This window comes from Eubalaena glacialis, chromosome 18, assembly GCF_028564815.1.
Source record: "Eubalaena glacialis isolate mEubGla1 chromosome 18, mEubGla1.1.hap2.+ XY, whole genome shotgun sequence".
Lineage (NCBI taxonomy): Eukaryota > Metazoa > Chordata > Mammalia > Artiodactyla > Balaenidae > Eubalaena > Eubalaena glacialis.
Window position 1 is genome coordinate 1,143,653 of NC_083733.1, and position 23,998 is coordinate 1,167,650.

The 23,998-nt window shown below is 65.4% G+C and overlaps 2 protein-coding genes across 6 annotated transcripts in view; one reads left to right on the plus strand and one right to left on the minus strand.

The window, feature by feature from the left end:
• The window catches only part of PIEZO1 (piezo type mechanosensitive ion channel component 1 (Er blood group)), a 50,444-nt gene extending 35,153 nt beyond the window's left edge, over nucleotides 1-15,291 (plus strand). For 2 of the 4 annotated variants that reach the window (XM_061173017.1, XM_061173020.1), the window contains 33 exons: nucleotides 73-249; nucleotides 702-827; nucleotides 904-1,104; nucleotides 1,557-1,761; nucleotides 4,634-4,738; nucleotides 5,375-5,528; nucleotides 5,747-5,990; nucleotides 6,069-6,165; nucleotides 6,257-6,428; nucleotides 6,838-6,927; nucleotides 7,004-7,098; nucleotides 7,375-7,446; nucleotides 8,030-8,130; nucleotides 8,589-8,670; nucleotides 8,741-8,797; nucleotides 8,886-9,058; nucleotides 9,159-9,244; nucleotides 9,458-9,646; nucleotides 9,724-9,982; nucleotides 10,055-10,243; nucleotides 10,487-10,748; nucleotides 10,985-11,108; nucleotides 11,187-11,334; nucleotides 11,416-11,630; nucleotides 11,763-11,921; nucleotides 12,002-12,149; nucleotides 13,506-13,694; nucleotides 13,800-13,892; nucleotides 13,974-14,146; nucleotides 14,220-14,342; nucleotides 14,417-14,496; nucleotides 14,589-14,778; nucleotides 14,861-15,291. In XM_061173017.1, coding sequence (XP_061029000.1) covers nucleotides 73-249; nucleotides 702-827; nucleotides 904-1,104; nucleotides 1,557-1,761; nucleotides 4,634-4,738; nucleotides 5,375-5,528; nucleotides 5,747-5,990; nucleotides 6,069-6,165; nucleotides 6,257-6,428; nucleotides 6,838-6,927; nucleotides 7,004-7,098; nucleotides 7,375-7,446; nucleotides 8,030-8,130; nucleotides 8,589-8,670; nucleotides 8,741-8,797; nucleotides 8,886-9,058; nucleotides 9,159-9,244; nucleotides 9,458-9,646; nucleotides 9,724-9,982; nucleotides 10,055-10,243; nucleotides 10,487-10,748; nucleotides 10,985-11,108; nucleotides 11,187-11,334; nucleotides 11,416-11,630; nucleotides 11,763-11,921; nucleotides 12,002-12,149; nucleotides 13,506-13,694; nucleotides 13,800-13,892; nucleotides 13,974-14,146; nucleotides 14,220-14,342; nucleotides 14,417-14,496; nucleotides 14,589-14,778; nucleotides 14,861-15,110 — 5,028 coding nt within the window. In that variant the 3' untranslated portion in view covers nucleotides 15,111-15,291. Of the gene's footprint in view, nucleotides 1-72; nucleotides 250-701; nucleotides 828-903; nucleotides 1,105-1,556; nucleotides 1,762-4,633; nucleotides 4,739-5,374; nucleotides 5,529-5,746; nucleotides 5,991-6,068; nucleotides 6,166-6,256; nucleotides 6,429-6,837; nucleotides 6,928-7,003; nucleotides 7,099-7,374; nucleotides 7,447-8,029; nucleotides 8,131-8,588; nucleotides 8,671-8,740; nucleotides 8,798-8,885; nucleotides 9,059-9,158; nucleotides 9,245-9,457; nucleotides 9,647-9,723; nucleotides 9,983-10,054; nucleotides 10,244-10,486; nucleotides 10,749-10,984; nucleotides 11,109-11,186; nucleotides 11,335-11,415; nucleotides 11,631-11,762; nucleotides 11,922-12,001; nucleotides 12,150-13,505; nucleotides 13,695-13,799; nucleotides 13,893-13,973; nucleotides 14,147-14,219; nucleotides 14,343-14,416; nucleotides 14,497-14,588; nucleotides 14,779-14,860 lie in introns of those variants that run through there. The other 2 variants (XM_061173018.1, XM_061173019.1) reach the window with 2 other exon arrangements.
• On the minus strand, nucleotides 15,266-23,886 carry CTU2 (cytosolic thiouridylase subunit 2). 2 transcript variants are annotated; one of them, XM_061173022.1, is made up of 15 exons: nucleotides 23,727-23,886; nucleotides 23,010-23,084; nucleotides 19,203-19,281; nucleotides 18,989-19,048; nucleotides 18,177-18,237; nucleotides 17,674-17,783; nucleotides 17,279-17,535; nucleotides 16,996-17,131; nucleotides 16,678-16,809; nucleotides 16,319-16,410; nucleotides 16,163-16,236; nucleotides 15,899-16,031; nucleotides 15,701-15,770; nucleotides 15,549-15,607; nucleotides 15,266-15,465 (listed from the first exon to the last, which is right to left on the minus strand). In XM_061173022.1, exons 1-15 carry the CDS (start codon nucleotides 23,783-23,785, stop codon nucleotides 15,390-15,392), a joined length of 1,473 nt encoding a protein of 490 aa, XP_061029005.1. In that variant the 5' UTR covers nucleotides 23,786-23,886; the 3' UTR covers nucleotides 15,266-15,389. The 2 variants fall into 2 exon arrangements, with proteins under 2 accessions (XP_061029005.1, XP_061029004.1); XM_061173021.1 differs by having other exon boundaries at nucleotides 16,133-16,236; nucleotides 23,727-23,884.
• Nucleotides 23,887-23,998: the final 112 nt, after the last annotated feature.

The window sequence follows — 23,998 nt, forward strand, 5'->3', positions numbered from 1 at the left end:
CCGGCACGTGGCTGCGGATCGTGGGCCCGTGGGGAGGGCGCAGCTCTGCAGCCGCTGCCCACCTGCCCACAGGTGTCAGTGCTGAACTTCCTGCTGGTCGTGCTCTGGGCCTTCGCCCTGCCCTACCCCCGCTTCCGGCCCATGGCCTCCTGCCTGGCCACCGTGTGGACCTGTGTCATCATCGTGTGCAAGATGCTGTACCAGCTCAAGGTCGTCAGCCCCCACGAGTACGCCAGCAACTGCACCGAGGTACGGCTGCTGCTCCAGCTCGGCTGGAGGGACGGACGCAGAGGGCCTGTCCCTGGGGCCTGGGCTTCCCGCGGAGGACCCGCTCCCCAGGTCGAGACATCTGGGTTCAGAGATGTGTCCCGACCCGGCTGACTCCCTGACGGAAGTGCAGGTCCTGGTGTGAGGGGCACAGAGGCCGACGTCCACTGGAGGGAAGTGCGGGGCGGCTGCTCAGGGAAGCCCACCCATAGATTTCTCTTCACTCTCCCAGCCCCTGCTAGTGGCCTCCCTGTCTCCGCTGAGGTGGTGGGGAGGCTGACAGCCCCCCGTGTCCCTGGTTGGCGACAGCTGTGCTCTGGCCCAGACCCATCGGAGCTGTGGCTGCCGCAGGGGTGTCGCGCGGGGCTGGCGGTCCCTGGGGTCAGCGTCCGGTTCCTGGTGGGGAGCAGGTGCTGACGCCGCCCCTCCCCCAGCCCTTTCCCAACAGCACGAACCTGCAGAAGACGGAGATCCACGAGTCCTTGCTGTACCGGGGACCCATCGACCCCGCCAACTGGTTTGGGGTGCGGAAGGGCTTCCCGAACCTGGGCTACATCCAAGTGAGTGCGGGGCGGGTGGGCCAGGTGGGGTGGTGGAGCCGGGGGTGGGCGGGGCCTGACTGCCCACGCCCCCCAGAACCACCTGCAGATCCTGTTGCTGCTGGTGTTCGAGGCCATGGTGTACCGGTGCCAGGACTACCACCGCCGCCGGCACCAGCTGGCCCCGCTGCCGGCCCAGGCCGTCTGCGCCGACGGCACCCGCCAGCGGCTGGACCGCGACCTGCCCAGCTGCCTCAAGTACTTCGTCAACTTCTTCTTCTACAAATTTGGGCTGGAGGTGAGGTGGGCGTCGACCCTCGCCCCCTCCCTGGGCTGGGCGGGGCCACTGGGGGTCCTTGCCACCCTCTGTGGGGCCTCCTGCAATGGGCAGGCCCAGGGCGGGGGGAGGGGGGCGGCCACCGAGGGTGCCAGGTCCTCCAGCTGAGTTGGCCTTGCTTGGAGAGGGGCCTGCAGAGTGAGGGCAGGGGGCTGGGGCCCCGGCAGGAGACGGGCTGAGTCTCGACTCCGCCACGGAGCCCCTACCTTGGTTTCCCCCCCACCGTGGAGACGTGCCCAGCCTCTCCGTCCCTGCAGGAGGGTGGCCTGGGCCGTCGTGAGCCCGGGCCGCTGCCCCTACCCTGGGCACAAGCACTACCGCCCGAGGCTGCCCAGAGGCAGAGCCAGGAGGGCCCCTCCCCCGGCTCACTGTGTCCCCATCCTGGTCACCTTGTCCCGCTGTGCCACCCCCAGATCTGCTTCCTGATGGCCGTGAACGTGATCGGGCAGCGCATGAACTTCATGGTCATCCTGCACGGCTGCTGGCTGGTGGCCATCCTCACCCGCCGGCGCCGTGAGGCCATCGCCCGCCTCTGGCCCAACTACTGCCTCTTCCTGGCGCTCTTCCTGCTCTACCAGTACCTGCTGTGCCTGGGCATCCCCCCCGCCCTGTGCATCGGTGAGCAGGGTGGCCTGCGGGCTGGGGCGGGCGCGGGGTGAGTGGGGCGTGCGTGGCTGCACCCAACCTGGGCATCCCAGCCCCTGGAGTGGCCTCAGCCCCCTCCTCCCCGTGCACGGACTCTGTGGGCTGCAGCCGTGCTGACTTTTGGGGGCCGTGCTGGCCCCCTCGCTGGTCTCCCCTAATCCTCTGCTTTCTTTTTGCCCAACGTTCTATTTTGAAAACTTTCAAACAACTGGAGAGGTTGGGAGAATAGTCCAAGGAGCAGCTGTACGCTCTTCCCAGGCAAATGGGAGTCTGTGTGGGCTCCACGCTCAGTACACCCAGGGCGGGGACCCTCTGTGTTCAGGACGGTGACCACGCCCGGCCGTCCATCCCTGGATGATACCCCGGTCTGATGCGCCATCCATACTCAGCGGCCTCGTCCTCAGGTCCATGTCCCTGGTAGCCGTTGGCTTTGACCAGGAGCTGACAGGAGTGCTTGGCCGTCCTCTTCTCCCGTCGCCTTTGGTCAAGACTGTCCCAGCCTCTGTCTCTTGTGACCTTTCCAGAGTCAGGCCAGGGGGCTTACAGAAAGCCCTGAACTTGGATTTGTGGGTTGTGCCCCAGTGCTTAGACACCGGTGAATGCTTGGGCAGGAATGGTCCATGATGGGGAGTCAAGCGGCCATCAGGGCGTTGGGGGCCCCCAGCCCACCCTGTCAGGGGACCAGCGCTCTGCCCCATGTGTCCACGTCTGCTGACTCTCCCTCCCGTTGGCGGGACTTCCTAAAATGGACATTTTCGATTTCTGTTTTTCCTGGTACGTTTGTTACTTGGCTTCTCTGTGAGAAGGAGCTTTGATTTCTCTCCCTCCCCGCTCTGTTTCCTGTTGTCTTGTCAGCGGGTGCAGGGTTCTGTCTGAACGCTGTGTAATCCATCCTGTGAATTCCCGTTCACGTTCAGAGCGTCTCAGAGGTGCCCGTGGAGCCCTCCAAGCAGGCACTTCGATGTCCTCGTCAGTATTTTTGGAAGTCAGGCCCCTGCCCCGTGAAAGGCCCCTTTTGGGTTACAGTCTGTGAGTTTTGGCTGAAGCGTAGCAGATGCAGAGCAGAGTTCCTAAACGTCCTTCACCCAGTTTCCCCGATGGGAACGGCAGCCTCTGAAGCGACCCAGCACAGCACCCAATGTTAAGAACCAAAATGGGTGCCAGGCCACCAACCACGGCCGGAACCACGGGCCCGCATGGCTGTCCCCAGGGGCCCCCACCGCTCTCTGTCCTTGGCCCCCATGCAGACCCCATGGGCCAGCTCCTTGGGCTCCTTTGTCTTTCATCACCTGGAGACTGTGGGGAACACGAAGTGGTCGTTTGTAGAACACCCCTCAACCCAGCATCGACGGGTGTTTCTCCCTTAGACCAGGTTACGCACTTTTGGCAAGAAAACCACGGCCGTGACTTGCCCGTCTCAGTGCGTCACGTTGGGGCTGGTGTGTCTCATCGTGGTGACACCCCTTTTCCGCCAGTCTCGCCGGTGCTTGTCACTGTCGCGTGTTCACTTGCAGGGTGAGCTTAGGACCCGGCAGGAGTCTTGTTTCCGTGTGAACTCGCGCCCACTGGTTTTAGCGCGCTCGGTGGATCCGCCCGCGGGGGCTGTTTGGTTCTCTAACAGTGACTTTCTGTCTCCTGTGGTGATTGATCGGCATCATCTGTAAAGAAGAGCTGTCCCTTCTCCCCGCTGATCTGTCCAGTTGTTTACTCATCTGTAGAGACTCTGGGCCTTTATTCCCAGGCTTCTGCTGCACGCCTGTCGCTGGTGCTCTGTGTTCACACCGTCCCAGCGTTGGCCCTGGGATACGTCCTCACTCTTGGCCCCACCAGGCGCTGCTGCCTCGGAAACCCCCTGCCTCCATCCCCAGGAAGTTGGCCCCCGCCCCACAGAGCCTGGTTCCTTTCACTGGAGGGTGAAATTCAGAAACCAAGACCTTGGCCCTGGGTGTGCACGTTGCTACGCGGTGTCACTGCTCCTCCTTCGTCTTGGTGGAGAGTGTCTTTCTTCTGTCAAGACACCGTTTGCAAAGTTACTTAGGGCAGCTCCTTTCTTCCCGGCCCCTCCCGGGAGGTGCGTCGTACACACGCTGTCCAATTAGGTCACCTGTCAGTCTGCGCTGCGTCCCGGGGTCCCCCAACCATGTAGTAGAGTTCACGCTGTGGCTGCTGACCGGCATGTAGAGCTGTGTCCGTCCCCAGGTCCCTGCCCCCCACCCATCCCCAGCGACCACCGTGGTCTCCATCCCTATGGTTTGCCTTTGGATGGTGTAACCTAGGGGTCTGGCTTCTCTCATGAGATGCAGTTAAGGTGCGTTGGGCTGTGGCCTGGATGACGCTTTGCTCACGTTCCTTGCTGGGCAGTTTTCCTCGGATTGGATGCACCAGCGTTGGCTTGACCTTTCCCCCTTTGGATGGCACTGGGCCGTTTCCAGGTCTGGGATGTCGGAGATAAGGTGCTGCGGACGTTCGTTCGTTTGGTGGTGCACAGGTGTTTGCGTGGCCGTGGTTTTCATTTCTCTGGGATGAGCACCCAGGGTGGTCCCGCCCCTTCACCTCCACGCCAGCACTTGGCATCCACACGGTTTTATTTTAGCCATTCTGACAGGAGCACAATGAAGCCTCATTTGGGTCCACGCCGACCGTGGCCCACACACGGGGCCGTGCCCCGCCCACCTGCCCATGTACCCCCTCCCCAGCCACTGGCGCCTGGGCACACGTCCGTGAGAACTGGGCTGTCTGGTCCTGTGCGCTCTGGAGACTCCGGGTGGGAGTGGGTGCCCAAGCGACTCCCGGGGACGCTGGGGACGGGCTGGGATGGTGGGTGATGTGCACCCTCTTCCCACAGACTACCCGTGGCGCTGGAGCCGGGCTGTCCCCGTGAACTCTGCCCTGATCCGGTGGCTGTACCTGCCTGACTTCTTCAGTGCCCCCAACGCCACCAACCTCATCAGTGAGTCCCCCGGGGCCCCTCGTGCACACACGGCACTGCTGGCCGTGCGGGAAGCCGTGCGGGTTCCCGCGGGGTAGGTGGCAGGCAGGCGCCGACCCTCCTCTCCGGCCAGCGAGGGCTGCATCATCCAGGCCTTGCCGGCTGGTCCAGTCCTACAGTTCCCTGCGGGGGCGTGTGTTCCGTGAGTGTGCCTGGTCCCACGGGCCCACCTCACGTGCGTGCTTCCTGCCACACGGTGTGGGCGCAGGTGTGGACACAGGTGGGCATGGGTGTGCACACAAGTATGGATGTGGGGGAGGACACAGGTGTGCACAGACTGATGCCACATGGTGTGCAGCCAGGTTCACGTTGGCCTCGTTTCCTGACACCCGTGTGGTGCATGTAGACCCCCACGTGTACACATGCAGAACGTGTACACAGGCGTGTTCCCCAACAGCCACGTGCACATCCACGCTGTGTGTAGATGCCGGCGTAAACACGCGTGCATGCTTCCGCCCAGCCCCCGTGCCCCCCAGGGCCTGGGGGATGAGAGCAGTGCCGGGCAGGATGTGCCCTGCACCCCGTCGTGGGCCAGGCCTCTGTGCAGCCAGCGCTTCCCGGGGCGTGGCGCGGCAGTGGCCTCCTGTGTGCCCACAGGTGACGTCCTCCTGCTGCTCTGCGCCTCGCAGCAGTGGCAGGTGTTCTTGGTCGAGCGCACGGAGGAGTGGCAGCACGTGGCAGGCATTAACACTGACCACCTGGAGCCGCTGCAGGGGGAGCCCAACCCCGTGCCCAACTTCATCCACTGCAGGTGGGCGTCGCAGAGGCCGCGGGGCTCCCGGGGCCGACAGACGCGCCTGGGCTCAAGCGGGACTGAGCCAGGACGCGCGCTGCCAGGGGTGTCTCTGTGGCCGGGGCGAGGGGCGGATGCCAACCCCACAGCAGAGGGGCCGCCCGGGAGTTCCTCTGGTCCTGGGCTGCGGCGGAGGCGGCGGTGACCAGGGCCCAGAGTGACGCTCCGCCTGGCAGGTCCTACCTCGACACGCTGAAGGTGGCCGTCTTCCGCTACCTCTTCTGGCTGGTGCTGGTGGTGGTGTTTGTCACGGGGGCCACGCGCGTCAGCATCTTCGGGCTGGGCTACCTGCTGGCCTGCTTCTACCTGCTGCTGTTTGGCACCAGCCTGCAGCAGAAGGACACGCGCGCCCGCCTCGTGCTGTGGGACTGCCTCATTCTCTACAACGTCACCGTCATCGTCTCCAAGAACATGCTCTCGGTGAGCCCGGCCCCCGGTCCCCGGCCCCCGCCCCCCCGCCCGGGGCGCCCCGGCTGACCCCCCTCCTCCCGCCCTCAGCTGCTGTCCTGCGTCTTCGTGGAGCAGATGCAGAGCAGCTTCTGCTGGGTCATCCAGCTCTTCAGCCTCGTGTGCACGGTCAAAGGCTACTACAACCGTGAGTGGGCGAGGCAGGCGGCCGGGGCCCCAAGGCGCGTGGGGACGCACGCGGCTTCCAGGACCCTGACCTGGCTGGCGTCCATCCGCAGCCAAGGAGATGCTGGGCCGCGACCAGGACTGCCTGCTGCCGGTGGAGGAGGCGGGCGTCCTGTGGGACAGCGTCTGCTTCCTGTTCCTGCTGCTGCAGCGCCGCGTCTTCCTCAGCTACTACTTCTTGCACGTCCGGGCCGAGCTCCGCGCCACTGCCCTGCAGGCCTCCAGGTGGGCCCCCCGCTGCGCCCCGGGCTGTCCCTCCGTGACGTGACCCGTCCCCTAGAGGGAGAACCAAGGAGACAGACCCACTAGGACCTTCTCCATACCCCGGTGGTACCTGGCCTCAGCCCGGGCTCTGCCACCAGCTGGCGCTTCGGGCCGGTTGTGGCCACCGCGCTGGCCCGAGGGTGCATCCCCGCACTTTAGCTGTTGGGCCAGCGGCTCTCCCATCACCCCCCCCCCCATCTTCTACCCCGTAAGACTGGAGGCTGCGGGAGGGTCTCCCTCTCACAGAAGCAGCACTCGACAAGGCAGGTGTCAAGCTTGGTGGGCTGGGCCCCTGCTGCTGTGAGCGGGCAGGACCTGGGATGCCAGGCTGAGCCGGAGCTAATGCCCCACCCCCCTCGCTGCCCCACAGGGGCTTTGCCCTCTACAACGCTGCCAACCTCAAGACCATCGAGCTCCACCGCAGGGCGGAGGAGAAGTCGCTGGCCCAGCTGAAAAGACAGTAGGTGCCGTGTGGGTGGGGCCACGGGCTCTCTGGCCCCGCCCTGCCCGGCACTGAGCCTCCTCCCGCCCTGCAGGATGGAGCGCATCCGGGCCAAGCAGGAGAAGCACAGGCAGGGCCGGGCCGGCTGCGGCCACCTTCAGGGCTCCCTGGACCCCAGCCAAGAGCCAGGTGAGTGTGGACGGAGCCTCAGCAGGCCCCGCGTCCCCGTGCGTCCGTGCCCGCTGGAGCCTGCCTGTGTCTGTGCCGTGTGACATCCCACGGGGCTTCTGGCCCGACTACCCTGTGCTGCTTGGTCACTCTCTGTCCCCACAGGCCACGTGGCCGGCCCGTGACTATCCGTCTGCACTTGTGGTTTGTCCTCTCCCCCTCCCATGGCACCCCACGTGGCCCCTTCGTTGCCCTGGGGGCTCCCCGCTGGCTCACGCTCACCCCGCCTCTCCACAGGGCCCGGCAGTCCAGGGGGCTCCTCCTCGCCACGGCCACAGTGGTGGCGGCCCTGGCTGGACCACGCCACAGGTACTGCCCCCACCTGGCCTGCCCTGGCTGCCCTCTCAGAGCTGCTGTGCGCCAGGCAGGCCTCCCCCACCCTGGCTGCTGTCTCCCCCCCCGGGACAGAGGGAGCGCGCCCTGTGCTGACCTGGCCAGCAGCCCCCCCGGAGCCCTGTGTGCGGGCTCTCAGGCCTCATGCTGAGCCTCGCTGTCATCGGGCCGTGTCCCCGACAACAGGCCCTGTTTGTCTCCTGCTTCCTAACGCTCGGGCTCGGAAGTCGGGATCCTGGCTGCTGGTCGGCACTGTCCCTGCTTTCCCTGCCCTGCCCCCACACGTTCCTCTCACCCAGTCTGGTCTCGTCCCACTGCTCCCACCTGTGTCCCGTGCACGTGCCACAGTCCCCCAGCCCCTGCGGCTATCCCTCGGGGGAGGGTGGCGTGCAGGCCTTGGCCCAGGGTCACAGGCTGCTGAGGGAACCCGGCGTGGCCAGGCTGTTACTGGACCTACCCCAAACCGAGGAGACGGACTCGAGGGTCCGGGGGGGGAGGAGGAGGGAGGGGCAGAGCCCAGCCGTGGGGGCGGCCAGCTCTCAGTGACCCCTGCCCACAGTCATCCACTCCGGGGACTACTTCCTGTTCGAGTCCGACAGCGAGGAGGAGGAGGAGGCCCAGCCTGAGGACCCCCGGCCGTCAGCACAGAGTGCCTTCCAGGTGAGCGCCTGGGCTGGCTAGGGCCGCACGAGGACGGACGGACGCCCCCAAGGCCTAGGGAGCCTACCTGGCCCCATCCCGATCTCCTGCGCCCACAAGTCGAGTGGGAGAGCAGGCTCTGGGGGTACAGGTCACAGGCAGCTGTGTGTCCCTCCCATCACCCAGGCCTGTGGTGGCCACTGGAGCCTGGAGACGGGCTCAGTGTGTGCTGGACACATGTTCTGCTGTGCATCTTTGGGCCCCTGGCTCTCAGCATGGGGCCTGGCGCTCACAAGCAGGACACGCTGGGTGGGCTGCACGCACCGCCTGGTCCTCACCCCACAGTTCCATGGTCCATTTCCTGCTCGGGCTCAGGGAGCTGACGGCCCCCAGCTCGGCCTCCTGACCCCAGGCTCCTCGACGAATGGTATCAGAAGGTCAGGGGAGGCCGAGTGCTAAGCCAGGGCCCTGGCCTGCAGATGGCGTACCAGGCGTGGGTGACCAACGCCCAGACGGTGCTGCACCAGCAGCGGCGGGAGCGGGCAGAGCAGCTGCCCACGGGTGAGTCCGGCTGCCGGCGGGGTGCAGGGAGGTGGGGCTGCAAGGTGCTGACCGGCACCCCTGTGCCCAGGAGGCGACCCAGGCCAGGAGGCAGAGCTGGCAGAGGGCTTGGAGGCTGAGGTGGCCGGTGAGTTGGCCCGAGGGCTAGGCGCTGGGGGGCTGGGGGTCTCCCACTGGCCGTCCCTCCAGCGCCCTCCGCCCCGCCCTCGCCGCAGGCCGCAGCCACGTGATGCAGCGAGTGCTGACCACCGTGCAGTTCCTGTGGGCGCTGGGCCAGGCGCTGGTGGACGGGCTGACACGCTGGCTGCACGACTTCACGCGGCACCACCGCGCCATGAGCGACGTGCTGCGCGCGGAGCGCTACCTGCTCACGCAGGAGCTGCTCCAGGTGAGTGGGCCCCCCCTGCACGCCACGCCACGCCCACTGAGGGCACCCCTCACGCCTTCTTGCCCACCGCGGCTGCCCTGAGCCCCTCGCCGCCCTGCAGGGCGGAGAGGTGCGCCGGGACGTGCTGGACCAGCTGTATGCCAGCGAAGCTGAGATGATCCGTGATGCACTGAGCACACCATCGAGGTAGGAGAGGGGTCTGGGGGCTCAAGCCGGAGCGGGGACCCGCCCCGCCGGCCTGTCTTTGGCCCAGAGTGAGGTCCAGCCCCGGCACCTGGGCTGCTGCACGGGGGCAGGCAGCCGGCTGGGCCCTCATCCACCAGAGACCCCAAAGCCCTCCAGGCCCGCCCCAGAGCCCGAGGGGAGCGCAGGCCACCTTGTGACCTTCCCCTCCTGCAGCGGGCTGGGGGCGGAGGAGCCACTGAGCAGCGTGACCGAGGACAGCAGCCCCCCGAGCACCAGCTACAACACCCACAGCAGCGGCGAGGAGACGGCCACCGAGCCCGGGGCGTCCCTGCATGGCTCCCGGGAGCTTCCCGCCGGCGGCCGCGCCAGAATGCGCACAGCCAGCGAGCTGCTCCTGGACAGGTGAGCGGGGAGGGGTGTACGGCGGGCGGGCGGGCCGGCCGGTGGCCCCAGAGGCTCTGAGCCTGGTCCCCCCGCAGGTGCCTGCACATCCCGGAGCTGGAGGAGGCTGAGCGGTTCGCGGCAGGACAGGGCCGCGCGCTGCGGCTGCTGGAGGCCGTGTACCAGTGCGTGGCCGCCCACTCGGAGCTGCTCTGCTACTTCGTCATCATCCTCAACCACATGGTCACCGCCTCGACCGCCTCCCTGGTGCTGCCCGTGCTGGTCTTCCTGTGGGCCATGCTGTCCATCCCACGGCCCAGCAAGCGCTTCTGGATGACAGCCATTGTTTTCACCGAGGTGGGCATCGCCGGGCTGGCAGTGGGGGTGCGGGTCGGGGGCTAGCGCCCCGCTGACCCCTCTCCCTTGCAGGTCACAGTGGTCGCCAAGTACCTGTTCCAGTTTGGCTTCTTCCCCTGGAACAGCCACGCTGTGCTGCGACGCTACGAAAACAAGCCCTACTTCCCGCCACGCATCCTGGGCCTGGAGAAGAGCGACAGCTATGTCAAGTACGACCTACTGCAGCTCATGGTGCTCTTCTTCCACCGCGCCCAGCTGCTGGTGAGCGCATGCGCCCCGTCGCAGGGCAGCCGCCTCTCACGCGCGCGCACACACACACACACACACGTAGGCACACAGCGCACATGGTCGCACACACGCACGCACACATGCCCAGCCATCTTGCTCCGAGAGGCAGGCCGGACGCCGCGACGCCCAGCGTGGGCCTGGCCACCTCGCCCACTCTGTGTGCTGCCCAATGCGGCCACGCCGGCCTCCTCACCAGCCCCCCACCTCTCTCCACAGTGCTACGGCCTCTGGGACCACGACGAGGACCCTCTCTCGAAGGAGCACGACAGGGGTAGTGGGAAGGACAAGGGGGCTGAGAAGGAGCCGGCCCTGCTGGGACCCCAGGGGGATCCAGGGGCGGCCAGGGCTCCCACTGAGGACGACATCCCGGTCGAAGCAAAGGATGGGCCCCCAGAGCCCCGTGACGAGAGGCGCGTCAGCCTGCATCTCAGGAGGAGGAGGAAGGAGAGCACAGACCCCAGAGGACGGGCAGCCCCTGGTACGAGGGCCTGGCTACGCACAGCCGTCGCAGCCCACCCGGTGGAGCCACTGCCCCAGCCACGTCCCTGACGGCCACTGCTGGTGACCCTCGGTTGGGGGGGGTTCTCCCTGCACTCGGTCTGGTCTGTGAGGCGGGGCAATGGCAGCCCCTGGGGGTCTCGGGACGGTCAGGAGTCTGAGCTGGGCCCAGCCTCCGTGCCGTAGGCTCTCTCAGCAGCGGCTGCTCCCCCACAGAAGGCGAGGACGGCAAGGAGGTGGGAGCGGAGGCGGTGGCTGCAGAGAGCGAAAAGAGGCGGAGCCGCCCCCGCGCAAGAGTGAGGGCCCTGGGGCTCCGGCTGCAGAGCGTCTGCCTGTCTCTGTGAGTGACCGGGCCGGGAGCGCCCAGGCCAGGGTGGGTGGGAGGAGCGGGGCCTGGACTGAGGCGGCTCGCCTGCAGGGCCCAGAGCACGTACTGGCCGGTGCGGCGCTTCTTCCACGACATCCTGCACACTCAGTACCGGGCGGCCACCGACGTCTATGCCCTCATGTTCCTGGCTGACGTCATCGACTTCGTCATCATCATCTTCGGATTCTGGGCCTTTGGGGTGAGTCGGGTCTCCGGGCCCCAGCGAGCACGGAGCCCCACAGCTGCGGCCGCACCCCTGACCTCTGCTCCCCCGCCACAGAAGCACTCGGCGGCCACAGACATCACGTCCTCCCTGTCGGACGACCAGGTGCCAGAGGCCTTCCTGGTCATGCTGCTGATCCAGTTCGGCACCATGGTCGTGGACCGCGCCCTCTACCTGCGCAAGACCGTGCTGGGCAAGCTGGCCTTCCAGGTCGTCCTGGTGCTGGCCGTGCACCTCTGGATGTTCTTCATCCTGCCCGCTGTCACCGAGCGGTAGGTGCCGGGGCTCGGGCCCTGCCTGGAGACACGTTCCTGCTGGTGCCTGGCCGAAGCAGGGTTGGGTCGGGGACCTTGGAGCTCCGGCCTCGAGACAGGCACCCTGACCTGGCTTCCTGTCCCGTCCAGGATGTTCAGCCAGAACGCGGTGGCCCAGCTATGGTACTTCGTCAAATGCATCTACTTCGCCCTGTCTGCCTACCAGATCCGCTGCGGCTACCCCACCCGCATCCTCGGCAACTTCCTCACCAAGAAGTACAACCACCTGAACCTCTTCTTCTTCCAGGGGTGAGTCTGGCTGGCCTGGGCACCCGCGGCAGGGCTGCCCTCCCCACTGGCCCGCGTGACTGTGCCCCGGCCTCCGGCAGGTTCCGGCTGGTGCCGTTCCTGGTGGAGCTGCGGGCTGTGATGGACTGGGTGTGGACGGACACCACGCTGTCCCTGTCCAACTGGATGTGCGTGGAGGACATCTATGCCAACATCTTCATCATCAAGTGCAGCCGAGAAACAGAAAAGGTGCCCGGCCCCGAGGCGGGGGTAGCAGGGGACACTGGTCACTCCCCACTGGGGTCCCTCCTGGGGTTCACAGCCCACGAAACGGGAGTCCAGAGAGCATCGTCCTAAAAACTTCCTGGGGGCCAGAAGGGGCTTCTTCGAGGGGACAGTGAATGTGGCCGTGGTGGGGTGGCCAACCACAGAGGGGCCTGAGCAGACGCCGGGCAGGAGAGGCCTGGCTTCTCGGGCCCTGGTTCACTAGCACGGGTCATGGTGTAGGTGCTAAAACGTTAACTGGGTTTTTGTGTTTTTTTAGCAGTTTTACTGATAAAATTCACACGCCTCCAGTTTGGTGGTTTCTAGTCTATTCAGACTTAGGCAACCGTCAGCACAATTTAAGACGGTGCTCATCGTCCAGAGAGAAGCCCCGTTCCCGCTAGCACTCAGCCCACAGCCCCCGGCCCCCGTCCATCTTCTACACGGATGTGCCTGTTCCTGTCGTGCCATTTACGTGGAACCACGGGACACATGGCCTCCCCTCACCACGACGCGGCCCAGGTTTATCCATGCAGCCATGTCACAGTTTCATTTCTTCTTGGGGCTGAGTAGTATTCCACCATAATAAGCCTTTTGGGTGTCCTAAAAAACACCCCCACGGCCATTCACGTCCAGAACTGCGGCCACAGGCCCGCTTTTCTCCTGGTGCACACCTAGGCGTGGAACTCTGCACCTCTGGGGGCTCCAGGCTCCCCTTCCGAGGAGCCGCGTGGGTGTTGCCAGGCGGGGGCGCCATCCTGCCTGCCCGCTTGTTACTGTCTGATCTCGCCGGTCCTGGCAGGGGTGAGGCGGGGTCTCACCGCGGTTCTTTCATTTCCTGGTGACTAATAACGTCAAGCATCTTTTCCTGTGCTTGTCGGTCACTCGTGTATCACCTTTGAAGAGACGTCCGTTCATATTTTTTGCCGGCTTTTACTTGGGTGGTTTTCTATCGTCGTGGGAGTTCTTTGTGTATTCCGAACACTAGATCCTTCTCAGGGAGATTTGCCCCGAAGGCTTTTACCGTTTTAGGTCTTAGGTTCGAGTTCACTTTTGCCGAGGGTTTAAGGGCCCAACGTGACTCTTCGGCACGTGGGCGTCCAGCCACCCCTCTACAGAGTCGCAAAGGAAGGGTCTGTTTCTGGCTCTGGGCTCTACTCCCCAGTCCCCACTGTCTTCACTGCCACGGCCTCAATGCTCAGTCAAGGCTCGACTCCGTGGGGGCCACCGGGGAGCCTGAGAGCACGGCGCCCGCCGCCACAGAGCAGGGAGGCAGGCTGCTCAGGGCACGGCGCAGAGCCGCGCCGGGTGACCTGTGTGCCCCATGTCCCCCGCCGCCAGAGATACCCGCAGCCCAAGGGGCAGAAGAAGAAGAAGGCCGTGAAGTACGGCATGGGCGGCCTCATCATCCTCTTCCTCGTGGCCATCATCTGGTTCCCGCTGCTCTTCATGTCCCTCGTGCGGTCCGTGGTCGGCGTCGTCAACCAGCCCACTGACGTCACCGTCACCCTCACGCTGGGTGGCTACGAGGTGAGCAGCCCCCGGCCTGGGAGGCGCGCTCGCCCTCCTGGGGCTGCTGGCGGCCTGGGGCGGGGGGGCTCCCCTAGCGCCACGTCACCGTGTCTGCACCGCCAGCCCCTGTTCACCGTGAGCGCCCAGCAGCCGTCCATCGCGCCCTTCACGCGCCAGGCCTACGAGGAGCTGTCCAAGCAGTTCGACCCGCACCCAGTGAGTGCCCCCCCCCAAACGCAGATGCCGGGATGGGAGGGGGCCTGGCTGCGCCCCGCTGAGGTGCCGCCCTCCACCCAGCTGGCCATGCAGTTCATCAGCCAGTACGGCCCCGAGGACATCGTCACGGCGCAGATCGAGGGGAGCTCCGGGGCGCTTTGGCGCATCAGCCCGCCAAGCCGGGCGCAGATGAAGCGGGAGCTGTATAACGGCACCGCCGACATCACCCTGCGCTTCACCTGGAACTTCCAGAGGTGCGTCCCGGGACAGGAGGGGCCGGGCTGGGGGGGAGCACGCCCGTGGGGGTCACACCGCGTGCTGTCGTAGGGACCTGGCCAAGGGCGGCACGGTGGAGTACACCAACGAGAAGCACACCCTGGGTCTGGCCCCCAACAGCACCGCCCGGAGGCAGCTGGCCAGCCTGCTGGAGGGCACCTCGGACCAGTCCGTGTGAGTGGGGCCTGGGGGCCGGGGGGCTGCGGGAGGGCTGGGCTGGGCCTGACCTGCCGGCCTCCTCCCCGCAGGGTCATCCCCCACCTCTTCCCCAAGTACATCCGTGCCCCCAACGGGCCTGAAGCCAACCCTGTGAAGCAGCTGCAGCCCAGTGAGTGGGGCAGGGGTGCCAGGGCGGGGGTGCCGGCCGTGGCCTCGGCCCCGGACAGGGCGGCGGCCTGACGCCTCCTGGTTCCGACCCAGACGAGGAGGCAGACTACCTCGGCGTGCGCATCCAGCTGCGCAGGGAGCGTGTGGGCTCGGGGGCAGCTGGCTTCCTCGAGTGGTGGGTCATCCAGCTGCAGGACTGCCAGGCTGACTGCAACCTGCTGCCCATGGTCATCTTCAGTGACAAGGTCAGCCCGCCCAGCCTGGGCTTCCTGGCCGGCTACGGGTGAGTGCGGCGGGGCCAGGGTGTGGGGTTGGGGTGCGGGCCGGGCCGTAGCCCCGACACTCACTCACCCGCCCACCTGCAGCATCATGGGGCTCTACGTGTCCATCGTGCTGGTCATCGGCAAGTTCGTGCGCGGCTTCTTCAGCGAGATCTCACACTCCATCATGTTTGAGGAGCTGCCGTGCGTGGACCGCATCCTCAAGCTCTGCCAGGACATCTTCCTGGTGCGGGAGACGCGGGAGCTGGAGCTGGAGGAGGAGCTGTACGCCAAGCTCATCTTCCTGTACCGCTCGCCGGAGACCATGATCAAGTGGACGCGCGACAAGGACTAGGGCCGCTGGCGGCGGGGGGCGGAGCCTCGTCCCGGCCCCCGAGCGCTGATGCTGCTGTCACTGGAAGCTGCGGCCCCCTGGCCCGGCACAGGACTGCTGTCTCTTCCCGCCCTCCCTGCGGGGCCCGGCGCCCCCTCCCCACTCGTACTGTAGAGTTTTCTAATTAAAACCTTTTTATTTATACAGACGGGTGATCACAGGCCAGCCGCCCATCCTTGCCTTCCTGCTCTGCCTAGGGTGAGGCCCGGGGCCTCCTGGCCCAGGCGCTGGTCCTCGGGCTCAGCTCTCGCCAGGCCGTGCGTCCTCGTCCTCACGGTCCTCCAGTAGATACTCCTGGATCTGCTCAGCCTCGGCCCTGGGGAAGCCGCACGGTGGGAACCGAGACCCAGAAGGACCCCTCCTAGCCACCCCCCGCCCACCCAGCAGAGCGGGCAGTACCTCCGGCTGCGGAGCTGGGCCTCGGCCAGGATGTAGGGTGGCAGGGGGTCCAGGGAGGGCTGCAACAGAGAGCTGACGGTGCCAGGGCTGCGCGGCACAAACCCAGGCCAGTGCCCACCTGCCCCCTCACCCGGGACAGAGGCTTCACTCACCAAGTCCTTCATGTTCACACGGCAGCCGTAGCACAGCTGCTCAATCACACGGGCCCGGGGGTCCTCCTCCCTGCGTGAGCAGAACGCGCTGAGAGCCGGTCCTGCCCTCAGCAAGGGCCCAAGGGCACCCCCTCCCCCGTGCAGCCGCGAGGTGCCGACCATGGGGGGTGGGGCTGACAGCACAAGGCAGGGACTCACGTCCTGCAGCAGGGCCGGGCCCCGCCCATCCCGGTGCAGCAGCAGGACACGGTGGGCGCCTCAGCCTGTGCGACGGGGGGCTGCGTCTGGGGGAGCTGCGAGGAGGTCTGAGCCCCAAAAGCTGTGGCACTGTCTGCAAGCAGAGAGGAGCTGAGGGGACCTCGGGGGCCGCGGAACCCCAACACCCGCTCGCCGGTGCCCCTCCCCCGGCACCCTGTGAAGGCGAGGACACACCAGCAGTGTCGACATCCAGCACGCACATACACAGCAGGCAGCGGGGGCCGGAGGTGCCGGCAGCACAGCCATCCCTGGGCGCCTTGACCAGTTTCTCGCTCGTCCTGGGGGTGGGGGACAGGGCACCGTCGGCTGGGGGGCTCCACTCCTTCCCAGGCACCCCTCCCAGTACCCACACACACCCACCTGTACACGGTGCTGACCGTGGAGGGGAACTGGGCCTGCAGCCTGAGGATGAAGGCCTCCATCAGCCGGTGGATGCTGGCCTTTTCGGGGGCCTAGGAGCAATGAGACAAAGGGGCCGGTCAGGGCCTCCTGAGAGCAGGGAGCACGGGCTCCTCTACACCACCAGCCCGAGGGTCTGCGGTGGAGCCAGCCAGGGTCCCTGCTCTAAAGCGTCTCTGTCGTTACACAAAGCATCCCTGACAAAGGTCATGCTGCCCCACTGTCCCTCCCCCACGTGCATGACCCCCAGCTGGGCACCCTCCTCCCCCGAGAGCCCCCCCTTCCCGGAGGGCACGACACGTGGCGCGGGCACCGCTGACCTTGGTGTCCACGGCCGGCGTGAAGACGGAGGGGACGGCAAACAGGCGGTTGTAGAAGGCGACCTCCTTAAGCGTGTGCTCGCGCATGGGCCGCACCACCACCACGTCGCCGTGTCGCTCGTCTGAGAAGCCCTGGGGGTGGGGGCACAGCGTTCCCTGCCGCCCGCAGCCGACCAGCTCACAGCATCCCCCCCCTTCCCTGCCAGCTGGGGGGTCACGGGCTCCCCCTGCCTCGCGGGCAACCCGACTCAGGAGACACCGCGTCGAGAAAGGGGCCAGGAGGGTGGGGACAGGGCCCTGGGCAGCCTGCAGGCGCACCGTGTCCCAGGCGAGGAAGGCCCCTCTTCCCAGTGCCAGGCTGGTCATGAGCTTGATGGCCAGGCGGGTGCAGCTGTCCCCCATCATCACCTTGGAGTAGCCGTGGGTCCGGGCCACGTGCAGGATCAAGTGGGTCCTGCAGGGCAGGGCAGGGCAGGGCAGGGCAGGGCAGGGGGTCTCAGGGGCCCAGGTCGGGCCAGAACTCCGGGGGGCAGGGGAGAGAGGGTCTCAGGAACTGGGTGGGAGGGACGGGGCTGGCACCCTGGGGCGGCAGGAGACTCACCGCAGTGTCTGCAGAAGCTCCTCCTTGGCCGTCAGCGTCTCCACTGAGTTGAACAGTGTGGACAGAGCCTCAGTCTGGCCGGCTGTGGGTGGCCCAGCCCGGCTCGGGGGGCGCTGGGGGCAGGGCTGGCTCTGCTGCTCCCCCCCCAGGGCGTGCTGCTGCTGCAGGAAACTGTCCACGGCCGCCTTGTAGGCTCCCTCGGTCCCCACCGGCTCCCGGGCAGAGCAGCGCAGCACAGAGGGCGGCAGGCTGAACACCTTGTGTGTGTATTTGGGGGGGGGGGGGGCGGGGAGTGTGTGAGGGCCAGCCCACCCCACGTCGGGGAAGCAGGCCGGCACCCCTCGTGGACACCCAGCAGTCACCCCCAGGCGCTCTAACAGGGACAACCTGCCCACCTCTTCCAAGGCAACAATGTGCCATGGGAAGCCGACGGTCTGCAGGACCAGCCTCGCCTCGGCCAGGGTTTTTGCTCTGTCCTCCGGGCTCTGGCCACAGGCTGCTCCCTCTGAGAACCGCAGGCAGAAAGGAGAGTAAGGTCAGGGCCAAGGCCATTGCACCCTGGAGGGCAGCAGTCTCTGGACGCTGACCTGTCTCCTGGGAGGGCGTTTTCAGAGTGGCTGGTGGGTTCTCTGTTTTGGATGGGGAGACAAGGGGGGCAGAGAAGGGCAACGAACTCCCCCTTCTCACTCAGTGCCCTTGACCCTGTGACAGACGCCAGGCAGACGCTCCTGCCCAATCCTGGACAGTCTGAGATTTAAGACAGCAGCGGTGCTGCCTGTCGAACACGGGCATCATCTCGAGAGAAACGCCCCCGCCAGGGCTTTGTGTGGGCACAGCGCCAGCCGTCAGTGGGCCCAGCCGAGCGCCACGGCCCGGGAGGAGAAGCAGCCACACGTACCATCGGCGTAGACAACCCCTGGCACGAAACGCAGTCTCTTGGCAGAATCTCGACTCAGGCCCTGGGGTGGACATGAGAGGGCCTCAGGTCCACAGCCAGGCGCTGGACAGAGCCGGGCGGGCCGCTGCTCTCGCACCCTCCGGCCGGGGCTAGGGGACCAGGAGGCGAGCGCAGAAGGCCAAGCACAGAAGCGCTGTGCCGGAGCCCTGGGCCGCCTCCCGTTAGCCCTGGTACAGACTGCCCCACAGCCCCTCACAGAGCCCAGGGAATCCATGCGTGTCCCACGCGGGCCAAGGCCTCCGACGCCCAAGCTGGGCCTGCCGGGGCACCGCCCCCATGCCCCCCGCCAGTCTCTCCGCCCCTCCGCCACCCGGCCGCGCCCCGGCTCCTCCGGGTCTCCCCTCAAACTTCTCAGGGAAGACATCCTGACCCCCACCAGAACCAGGCCCTCTAGGCCCCCAAAATGCCTGCTCGTTTCACCGTCCTGACACACCCCCAGGACTGCGGGGAGGGCCCTGGGCCCCGGGACACTCTGAGGGGCGCTCTGGCGTGGCACACACGGCTTCCCAGCAACGTGTTTCTAACGCAGTCCAGCAAAGGGATGGGGCGCTAAACCGGGACGTGGCTGGGCACTCCGGACACCGCTTCCGGGGCCTGTGCCCGTTGTGCACACGTCCCAGACCCCTCGGGCGTCCTAGCTGGGGAGTGGGCCTTTCTCCCCAGCCCCAAGCAAGAGCCCCTCGGTGCCAGCCACCCACCCTGGAGCTCGGCCGGGCACAGCCTGGGTGCAGGAGGATGGTGTGCAGGCGTACCTCAAGGACCTGCCAGAGCATGGAGCTGGACGAAGGCCCCCCAGACCACGCCAGGAGCACCTGGGGGAGAAGGAACATCACCAGAGGCACTGCGCCCCCAACATGCCCCACCCCCCGCCCACGGACGTCCCTGGACGTGAAGCCACCCCCCGAGTCCAGGTGTGCGGGATGCGGCTGGGACAGGCCGCCTGCGGGAGGTGGCGCCACACCCTACCTTCTCCCCCGGGAAGATCAGCCGGTTCTTTCCAAGCACGGCTCTGAACTTGTGGACGTAAAACGCCTTGAAACAGTCCCTGCAACACAGACCACCAGCAGCTGCGGCAACGCTGCCCAGGCCACCCGCCCGCCACGAGGGTGGGGAAGTTGTCCGCCCCGCCTCGTAGGAGGACAGCCTGATGCTCCGCCGGGTGACGTTCTCTTTTAGCAACCTCCACCCTTCAAAGCAATGTCTTGACGTCGAGGCTGCGCCCAAAGACTGGCGAGGGGAGCTAGGGTTGAGGGGTTCTCACCAACTGTGGCTGCCGCAGGATGAGCCTCACATCACACAGGAAGGCCCGCTTGGGTCACCCCCCAACTCTCACCACTGTGAACCAACGCCTGAGGGGCCCAGAGCCCAGGCAGCACCTGTACCTGCAGCTACTCAGGAAGGCCCAGCTGGCGGAAGGGATGGAAGGGCACGCACAGGGCAAGGCCACCCTGACCCTTCCCTAGGCAGAGGAGCTGACCCCTTCCAAGACCCCGATGGGGAGGCACTGAGCAGGCTGTGGGGTCAGGGGACCAGCATCCTAAAGGCCCACACTGGCCTCTAGAAATGCCCAGGAGGCTCCCACAAACGCGGAGAACCATAACTTCAACAGGACCTGGGACTCTGCATTCTTGGTCAGCCTTCCAGCTGAGCCTGGGGCTCACCAGGTCAGAGGTTCTTAGCCTTGGCCGCACATGAGAATCACTCAGGCCGACCACGTCAGGATGTATCAGGTGAGACCCAGGCACCCACGTTTAAAAGCTCCCCAGGGCAGCTCCCTGGCAGTCCAGTGGTTAGGACTTGGCACTCTCACTGCCGTGGCCCGGGTTCAACCCCTGGTTGGGGAACTAAGATCCCGCAAGCCGCACGTGATGAGGGGAGGGGAGGGGAGGGGAGGGGAGGAGGGGAGGGGAGGGGAGGAGGGGAGGGGAGGGGAGGAGGGGAGGGGAGGGGAGGAGGGGAGGGGAGGAGGGGAGGGGAGGGGAGGAGGGGAGGGGAGGAGGGGAGGGGAGGGGAGGAGGGGAGGGGAGGGGGAGGAGGGGAGGGGAGGGGAGGAGGGGAGGGGAGGGGAGGGGAGGAGGGGAGGGGAGGGGGGGGGAGGGGAGGGGGGGAGGGGAGGGGGGGAGGGGAGGGGAGGGGAGGAGGGGAGGGGAGGGGAGGAGGGGAGGGGAGGGGAGGGGAGAGGGGAGGGGATGGGAGGGGGGAGGGGAGGGGGGAGGGGAGGAGGGGAGGGGGGAGGGGAGGGGAGGAGGGGAGGGGAGGGGGGAGGGGAGGGGAGGAGGGGAGGGGAGGGGGGAGGGGAGGAGGGGAGGGGAGGGGAGGGGAGGGGGGAGGGGAGGGGGGAGGGGAGGGGAGGGGGGAGGGGGGAGGGGAGGGGGGGAGGGGGGAGGGGGAGGGGAGGGGGGAGGGGGGAGGGGAGGGGGGAGGGGGGAGGGGGGAGGGGGAGGGGAGGGGAGGGGGAGGGGGAGGGGAGGGGAGGGGAAGAGGGGAGGGAGGGAAAAAAGAAAGAAACAAACGGGGACTTCCCTGGTAGTCCAATGGGTAAGACTCCACGCTCCCAATGCCAGGGGCCTAGGTTCGATTCCTGGTCGGGGAACTAGATCCCACATGCCGCAACTAAGAGTCCACATGTGGCAACTAAGAAGTCCCCATGCCACAACCAGGAAGTCTACATGCTGCAATGAAGATCCCGCATGCCGCAAGTAAGACCCGGCACGGCCAAAATAAATAAACAAATGCTGTATATAAAAAAAAGAAAAAAGTGTTAGAAAGAAAAGAAAGAAAGAAGAAAGAAAAGAAAGGAAAAAGAGAGAAAGACGAAAAGACAGAAAGATGGGAAGGAAGAAAAGAAGAAACGGAAGGGAGGGAGAAAAAAAAGAGAGGGAGAAAGAGAGACGGAGAAACAGAAAAGAAGGAAGGAAAGGAAAAAAGGGACGAAAAGGAAGGGAGGGAAAGGAAGGAAGGAAGAAAGAGAGCGAGAGAGAAAGCAAGCTCGCTCCCCAGCAGGCAGCCAAGGTGGAGACCAGTGCCCTGAGCAGCAAGGAGCAGCACAGCCCCAGGGGAGCGGCCCCAAGCCTGGGGCTCTGCCCCCACATCTACTTCCTTCTTCCTGTGCGGACGTGCTGGTACCACAGCAGTCCCCCCAGCGCCGAGCAGGCACCACTGACGAACTGCCGACCAAACACCCCGAGGCACCTCTGTGGATGGTAGCTCAACTCGGTTTTCGCAGCAAATCACTGGGGCTCCAGGGATGCTCCTCAAGCAGACACAGATGCTCAGGGCAGCAGAGAGGACCCCGTGGCTGCTGCACCCTTGTCTCCCCAGCACCACTAGCCTCCTGAAACCACATGCGCCCTGTGGGTCAAGCAAGGCCAGGGTTTCCGACATGCTGAACCTCTCCGTCACTGAGGAAACTTGCTCAAAACCTAGATTGCCAGAACCTGCAACTTGGAAAATCAGCCTCCCACCTCTTCCCGGGACTAAGCAAGCGGGGGAGGGGGAGCTTTGGGCCCAGAAGGAGTCACTGCGGTCTCTCTTCTTACCTGTGAGTTCTCCAAGCAGACTGGAGAGAGAATCGTTTCTAGATGCTCTTACGTGCTTAAAGCAGTGACTTCCTTGCCTAAAATGTATTTCCTGATGGCACACACCAAGTTTACTAGGCCCCCCCAAAGATAGGCAGGTATGAGAAAGTCTGGGGAAAACAACTTATTCCGTCCCTTCGGTTTCTCTTTCGGAAACTTAGAAAGCAGAGTCCAGTACTCTGGAAGACCAATTTAAAAATGTGAGCCCATCACTCATTCAACATGCGTTCGTTCACTATACAAACCATGCAACGTCACCAGAAATCCCTAGGTATAAAATGGGAGACAGGCCCTGCCCTTGTGGAGCTATGAATCCAGTGAACGTGATCAGACATTGGAAGTTATGATTCAAGGGCAATGTGACAGGGCCACAGAGAGCTTCAGATAAAACGGAACATGCTCAGGCCTCTCTGGGAATAAGCCCCTGCTGTCCAAAGGTCCTCCCAGAGCTGGGAGAAGGCTACAGCCCACCTTCCATCCCTCTCTCTCTCTCACAAGTCAAACAGCACCATGAAAAGCACCTGCCAGAGACCCCAGGATGCTCCAATCTGCCCCTATATGCGTTCCAGCTGCCCCAAAGAGCTCTTTCCGCACACCACGCTCCACTTTCACTCCCAACGCTCCCCCTAAGCTCCATCAATACCTTCCTGCCACCTGACCAATGGCTGGATGATGGGAGAATAGCACTCACACAGGAAACCTGCACACACACAGACACACCAGCAGGACGTCAGAAGCAGCAGTAAAGTGGTAAGATGCTTTCAAAAGCAAGAAACAAAGCCACAGGGTTTCCCTGGTGCTGCAGTGGTTAAGAATCTGCCTGCCAATGGAGGGGACACAGGTTCGAGCCCTGGTCCGGGAAGATCCCACATGCAGCTGAGCAGCTAAGCCCGTGAGCCACAACTACTGAAGCCCACGTGCCACAACTACTGAAGCCTGTGCACCTAGAGCCCGTGCTCTGCAACAAGAGAAACCACCACAATGAGAAGCCTGCACACCGCAATGAAAAGTAGGCCCCGCTCACCTCAACTAGAAAAAGCCCGCGCACAGCAACGAAGACCCAACACAGCAAAAAATAAATAAAAAATAAAATAAAATTAATTTAAAAAAAAAAGACAAAGCCACAGATAGAGGGCAGTCCTGATTACTGAGTGAGACCGTGTTTACCAGGTCGCCTGCCACCTCCATGCCTCACCTGCAGAAAGCATCTCCGGCTCGGATCACCACGACAGGCAGGCCTTCCTTGCACTTCACACACTTCTGCTCACGGCTTGAGACGGGGGGGGGGGGGGGGAGAGAGAACAGAACACAGGTTACACCCCTCTCCCGGGGGCTTCAGGGAGACCGTAGCCTGTTTCTCATCCCAAGCTGTTGTACGAGAGGTCACTGGTGGCGGCGGGGGCGGGGGGGAGGTCCGCACCACACAAACCACGGCTTGTATCTTATCCAAACTACCACTCTGGGGAAAGACCAGGGCCCTAGAGAGATTTCAGTCTGTCAAAGCGAGTTCAGTGGGCTCAATCTCTCAGGGCCTGGCACAAGAGAGACAACTCGCTCTCTGCGGCCCTGGAAGGGAGAAGTGGAGCCAGTGGGTAGAAGGGACAGGGAGGCCGACTTTCCTCGCCTCCCTGTAAGGACAGCTTGGTCAGCGGCGAAGCTGTCCCACTGGCTGCAAGAATTAGAGGTGCGAGAGCGCACAGTGTTCACCACGGGCTTGCCAGGCACTCTCCGGGTGCTGCGGAGCGAGGTCCATCCCCGACCTGAGATTCCGGGGCTCCTGGGCCCCGCCCTCGGCGGTCTCCTGGCTTCCCGGGGCTCTGAGCGCAAAGCGCGGGCCGGCCCCTCGGGGCAGGGCTCGCCGTCTGCGGGAGCGCCGGAAGGAAAGCGGCGGGTACGGCCCCCCAACTCTTACCCGGGCCGTGGCGGCGGCTGCCCCGCGGGCGCCCGATAGTCCTCGCCCACCTCGCACATGGCTGCTCCGTGTCGCGTTGCACGCGGCGGCGGCGGCGGCGGCGCGCCCTGACTACATCACCAAGGCGCGGGCGCGGGCGCGGCCGTGACGCGCGGGCGAGGGGCGGCCGCTCCGTATGACGTCATCTCGGCGCCGGCGCGGCCATGACGCGCGGGCCGGGGGCGGGCGCTCCGTATGACGTCAACTCGGAGCCGGCGCGGCCGTGACGCGCA